General features: G+C 46.4%; 1 protein-coding gene and 1 long non-coding RNA gene across 2 annotated transcripts; both read right to left on the bottom strand.

The window, feature by feature from the left end:
* Positions 1–418: 418 nt before the first annotated feature.
* Positions 419–2,161, bottom strand: LOC135401290 (uncharacterized). The gene is made up of 3 exons (XM_064633594.1): positions 2,064–2,161; positions 1,550–1,660; positions 419–1,473 (listed from the first exon to the last, which is right to left on the bottom strand). The coding sequence occupies exons 1-3, from the start codon at positions 2,064–2,066 to the stop codon at positions 661–663; spliced, it is 927 nt and encodes a 308-aa protein (XP_064489664.1). The 5' UTR covers positions 2,067–2,161; the 3' UTR covers positions 419–660.
* A 20-nt stretch (positions 2,162–2,181) lies between these two features.
* On the bottom strand, positions 2,182–2,903 carry LOC135401296 (uncharacterized). Its single transcript, XR_010424775.1, has 3 exons — positions 2,549–2,903; positions 2,329–2,490; positions 2,182–2,247 (listed from the first exon to the last, which is right to left on the bottom strand). It is a non-coding gene; the product is annotated as an uncharacterized LOC135401296 (long non-coding RNA).
* Positions 2,904–6,073: the final 3,170 nt, after the last annotated feature.

The raw sequence follows: 6,073 nt of genomic DNA, 5'->3' as shown, positions 1-6,073 counted from the left end.
TAAAAGAGAACAAACGGCTGCTCTCTGGGTTTTTAATGGTGTGCGCCTTCGGACACGGCCCACTAGAAGCTGAAGGGTCGACAGCGGCGTTTATGCCGATTCCGAGGACAAAACATCGCCAATACGGAACATAGGAAGAGTTTTCTAATGTGAATGTGCAGGATGCAGCGGGATTAGCGGCATGATAGCGGTCTTGCCCTGCGGGTGGTTTTATAGGCTTAGCGCCGTATAGGCCATAGGAAATGTTAAAAGAGCCCCGGTTTTTCCTTTTTTACGAATTCTCCACGGCGAATTAAACAAAAGCAAGGCTATGAGATGAAATTCCGGGGCATTATTCATCCTCTGATATGCGATTTAGCTCTGAGGGTCCCGCATAATCCGTTTAATCTGCGTTACAAGCCCGGGAGTTTACCTTGGCGGACCCTGTATATGTCACAAGTCAGTATGTTCTCAATGTTTTATTTCACGTCTCTCAGCACCCCACTTCCATGGAAGTTTAGCAGGCCTTGGTAACATTTGCAGGGCAGTAGGACATTTAACATAACTACGATTTTATGATCGGTGCCTAGAGGTTGACAAGGGCCCCACACACTTTCATTACTTTACCCATGTGGGGAATTAGGGAAAGCGGTACAAGGTTGTTCAAGACATTATACAGTTTCAACCTCTGAATAGCTCACATGGCTCACATAGCTCACGCTCTACATGGATTCTTACTTGTGCTATGACAAATGTGGAGTTCATGTCCTCTACAGAAAGCTGACCTCCCCCAGTGTTGAATGGTGGCATCAGGAGAACAGCTCCCTGTTCCTCCATTGTAGTTTTTATCGCTGGGAAACCCTTGTCGCTCATTACCAAGTCTCCAGGCAGAACATGTGTGAGAAAACCAGACTGCCTTGTTATGAGGGAATCTGAGTGCCGTCCCCCATAGGGCTCAGAAACAAACGCAATCATGCCATTGGGAATGATACCCACAAGCCACTTAAGAGTGTATCCCCCCTTATAGTGAGAATAAAGGTAATGTTGCTGCTCAGGGTCTGACGGAGTCTCGGTCCTAACTTCAGTACAGTCAATTATAAATGTACAGTTTGGGTAATTAGCAGTAAAACATGCCGGCATTGTGTCTTTGATGGTCGTCCTAGGGGGCACAAAAATCCACTTTTCAAGCTTCGTACTGAGATGGTCCAGCATGAGATGAAACACTCGTGAAGCTGTAGATTTTGTAACACCAAAAAGTGCCCCAAGTGCTGTCAGGCTTACTCCAAGTTTCAACTTCATGAGGAAGAGGACAAGCCTGTCCTCTCGAGTCACATCTGAGGACCGTTGTCGTTGGCTTGGAAGCAGGTAGAGCAGCAGAGTGAACACTGACATGGTGACCCCGCAGAGGTCATGAAATGCCTGCTCAGAAGTTTGAAGCGTGGCAAAGCCGTGAAAATCAAATTCCCTTCTCCAGGTCACATTCTGGTCACACTCCTAAGCATAATGGTGACATGTGGATGTATGTTACACGTATGCACTAAAACTATTGTGGTAACAAAAGAGTGCATACCTTACGGGGCTTCTCGGCATGGCTAACTTGACAAGAAGCATCAGATCCAGCAGTGACAGCCACAAACAGCTGCAGGTCACCAGTGTCCATTTGGTCATCTGTCTCAGTATCCTGCTGTGCATGAAAGGGAACTTAAATGACGTACAGTATAACTATACAGTGTGTCTCAGTTAAATCCCCGGGCTTGAAATACAAAGAGAGCGGTGAAAGAAAAAATGAGCGCCACTTTTTGCGACTTGAGTAAGAAACATGGGCTACTTGTGGCGTAATACCTGTTTCTTACTCAAGTTGCAAAAAGTACTGTTTGCTTTTTCTTTTGTCACTCTCGTTGCACTTCAAGCCCGGGGATTTAACTGAGACACACTGTATACCGCGTGTCCGACGAATATTTCACAAATAAGTTTCATGTGCCTTGAACATCATCAGCAGTATCTCTATGCACAGTTTGTTGCCGGCTGCTGCTTTAACAGTACGTAAGCGGTGCTATAGTTGAAGCACAAAATATCTTGGTTACCATGTTTGCATACGATGCCAGGGTTGTCGCCTCTGATGCGACATTAGCAAGAAGTTCCAAGCCGCCCTCATTTGCAGATGACAGGTCAAATTCACTTGTCAGATCTTGCTCCTCCTGCTGGTCAGGGGGTTCTTCCGCTGGTGCAAGTGCCGTGCTGGCTTGGTGTTCTGCACGGTTTTTCGACCTGTGTTATTAAAAATTCTGAAAAATTTACGCTCCTTATCAAACTGCCATAAGCTGAACACATTCCTGAAAATTACCACACCTCTTGTGACGTTGGCCATCAACGTTCTTCCTCCTGTAAACTGATGGGAAGATCGTCGGAACGTACGATACATCACTCCCGACATTGCTGACAGTATTGTCGACGAAGTGCTGGCTGCAAATCATCGACCATGGTTGTGGCTGCCACGGAGTTCCATCTGGACTGAGCAGTCATAATAATTACAGTGAAGCGATATGCAATCATGTGTCCAACTACTTACTTTGCGCGGCGGACAGCAGCTGCCCATGCTTCCCGCCGTTTCTTCTCGTACCACCTTCCCGGGAATCGGTGGAAAACGACGGGGGGTGACGCGCCGACTGTGTTGAGTGTACTGTTCGTACAGCTTACAACGCAACAGTAAACTGGCTTTGTCTTCTTCTTTTTCCTCGGACGAACGTTTTCGCTCATCCTACGAACTCTTGTGGCACGAACGGTAGTGATTAAGCGAAAAACTTGAACCAACACGTGCGACTGTAGCCGAAGCGAATGCGAGTGTACTTAGCAGAGTTGCAAGACTGGCCCACCAGGGGAGAAAAGCAGCGCTGCCGTCGCCCCCCGAAACTCCAGCCGAACAGGCCTATGGGTGCCCCCCTCTCCTCCCTGCACGGTGTCGCTGCTATCTTGCTTCTTTCTATTCGCTTTTGTTTTAGTTCTGCGGGCTGTTGGTCGGTGTGTAATACCCCTGACACACGAGCATGTTTGAATTCCTTTACACAAAGGGACACCGAACGGAAAGGCGTTGCGTGACGTGACAGGGGACAAAGGAAAATCTCGTTTTACGAAGCTGTCCTTCTGGGAGGCTGAGATCGGCGACCTTGTTTTCGTCTGTAAAGACGTATGGCGTAGCTCCGAACAATTGGCGATACGACGACAATACTCTCGAATGAAGGCTAGACCGCGTTTTCATTTTTGAAGTACTCGGAAGTCTGCGGGCAGATACTCATGCAGTTGCAGTACGTATTTTGAATTCCTTCTTCGTACGTGTAGGCTTTGTCCAATGGAAATATCTAGCGCGCCATCTCTGGGTACATTTTTCAAAGGAAACGCCAAAAGGAGTTCGTTCTTGCCGTGTGTCACCGGCACGAATTCCTTTCTGGAAGGTGTCCTTTGTAGCTGTAAAGGACTCCTAACTGAAAAATTTTGCTAGTTACTGCCAAAAGATACTCTCAGTCTAGCAGCTAAATTCCCAAGACTGATCGCCAGTGTATAACAGCGCTACGTGACTATCACATAGCAATTGTCCCTAATATGTAATAAGCACCTGAAGCACCACCACACCAGAATGCATGTCAATATATCGACTCAGCCTGAATACTGTCCACGCACACATAGACAATGAGGAAATGTTCGACGAATTGTTCCACCCCTGACACGCAAGCGGACACTGAGCACATCGTCCTGCGCTGTGCTCCATATGAACGACTGATATGCTGTTTAGGCTTACCTTTACGCAGGATCGCCACTGGACCATTAGGTTTCTGGGGTCAAACCTGGAACAATCCAGCGTTCCAACGTTTCGCCACTGAAGCTTACTTACATGAAACGGGATGGGTTTCTGGTAGTTGACTGTGATAGACCAGTGTTTAGTGGCACGTTTGTTTCAAATACTCTTGCCTGCCCCAACAGACGAATGCGGTGTAGCCGGTTCCCGTAACTGCGACGAACCTCTCCGCATATTTTACCTTTTCATATCCCCTCCCCCTGGCTGATGAGAATTCCTGCCAGTGTGAGGATGAGACTCACGTGAACGCCTGAGCGGTCGCTCCTCCGCGAAGGTATTGGTGTATTCATTCGTGAGTTGCAAATAGAAATTAGAACACCACAATGTTGCGTGTGCAGAACAGACAACAGACCGTGCAACAGACGAACGGCGATGGGGTATAATGATGATACTGTCGGCGCCACCTAAATGTGACGACTTGAAGGCGTTGATGCTGTGCAACTCGTGTCATGAACCCGGTAAACGCAAAGTAGCGCTTTTTGCGGATACTATCTCAACTAACCTTTATCTCGGCATTCCTGTAGGCGATAGCTGCATGTCCATGTCCCAAACTATGCACTGTACACTCACGAATGAGTTTGTGCGTGCGACCGTTGCTACTTTTGAGTGCTTTGATGAAAAATTGCCGTTCTCCGGAATACACCAGCCAGCCTACATTCCTCAACTTTGTTCATACTTTTATGCCGTTGCATTGCAGGTTATTAGTAAACTGAGTATTTGTAGAATTTTCATGGACTGGTTGTAACATGTCACATCTAGGATCACATCAAAGAGATTTCCGCAAGAACTAAAGGTGGTGGAGATTATCTGCGGCGCGTGCAGCATGTTGCCACCAATACAGACAGACTCACCATACGTACAATCCGAAAAATTGCAAAACTCTCATATTCGAGGAAAGCATTGTCCTGCACAAACAACGGGAAGCAGGCGAAGGGAATTCGTTACATGTTCAGTTGTCGCAGAAAACTATCGATAGTACTATCAATAGTCCACTAGCGTAAACTATCGTAAGATAAGTTGATATAGAGTATATAAGTATATAGACTATCGATCGTAAGACTATCGGTGTAGTACTACCGATAGTGAAATATCGGAGAACTATATACCGCGTGTTTTCGACAGTACCCATCACAAGCACAATAGCTATTCAACAAAGACAATCAACTACCATTACGTAATAATTTGTGTAATTAATAATACTTGAAATAATTGTAAATGTGTAATACCACGATCAGAATTCTAGCGCAAATAATAAAAAGTGACGAAGTATTCAAACTCTAGTCCAAACAAATGATTCAGTCAGGATCCAGTCTGTTCGTCGTCCTTCTCTAAGTTTCTTCCTTGCTCTGTGTTACTACAATTGTTGACGCGAGAGTGGGAAAATGAAGAGAGGTACAACAACAGCAACTGTGTTTAAAGATGATGAAAGTGAGATGATGCCGATACTGAGAACCAAACCTAGGAAAAAACAAACGAAAATAAGAAAAAATTCGACATTACTATCCATTGTATACTACCGTAAAAGTACCAGTAATTTTTCTGCAATATCGATATATCGATACTCGATCTTTCACCTCACTACCATAACAGCGTCACGTTCAGGTGAGAGCAGTCATCGCGACACTTAGGGACAGTTCTCATTTGGCGACGCCCGACGCGGCGTCGTGAGCGGGCGGCGGATATAGACGCGCATTTCCGGAGTCGGGAGAGGAGAGACGTCAAGCCAAAAAACTGCCATGCCGAACTTCATTCACGATGTTGGCGAGAGCTGCCGAGAACGACAGCTGGCTACCAATTAGGTGACACAGAAAGGCGACGCCTCCTGATTTTTCGTCTGCATTTGGACGACGGAATGCCACTGTGGTGGGAACATGAAAATCGTGCGCGTTGACGGGGCGGCGGAAATGCGCCTCTACATCCGCCGCCTGTTCGCGTCGCCAAGTGAGAACTGGCCCTTTTCTTTAATTGGATTTTTTTCTTTAATAAATGGGAGACTCCCAGGTGAAGAAGTATCATAATGTGATATCACGAAAGAACGCACTATTGAACCGCCCACCGCAAAATATACATTATAGGACTGATCCAAAATCTTGCTTGAAGGTCAAGGTTTTGTAGTGACAGTAGTGACATGAAATAAATGAGCTTAGTGAAGCTGAGCTGCCACAGGTAATGTTGCAGTAGGTTGCACGTTATCGCGTTATTTACGAGTCAAAACAGCCCCCCCCCCCCATTCACACCATCCAA

Source organism: Ornithodoros turicata, chromosome 1, assembly GCF_037126465.1.
Source record: "Ornithodoros turicata isolate Travis chromosome 1, ASM3712646v1, whole genome shotgun sequence".
Classification (NCBI taxonomy): domain Eukaryota; kingdom Metazoa; phylum Arthropoda; class Arachnida; order Ixodida; family Argasidae; genus Ornithodoros; species Ornithodoros turicata.
This window is presented reverse-complemented; position numbering and strand designations above follow the sequence as displayed.

Coding starts and splice junctions, on each gene's coding strand:
- LOC135401290 (XM_064633594.1), bottom strand. Junction 1,474..1,549: donor ATGCCGAGAAGCCCCGTAAG/GTATGCACTCTT, acceptor CATTATGCTTAG/GAGTGTGACCAGAATGTGAC.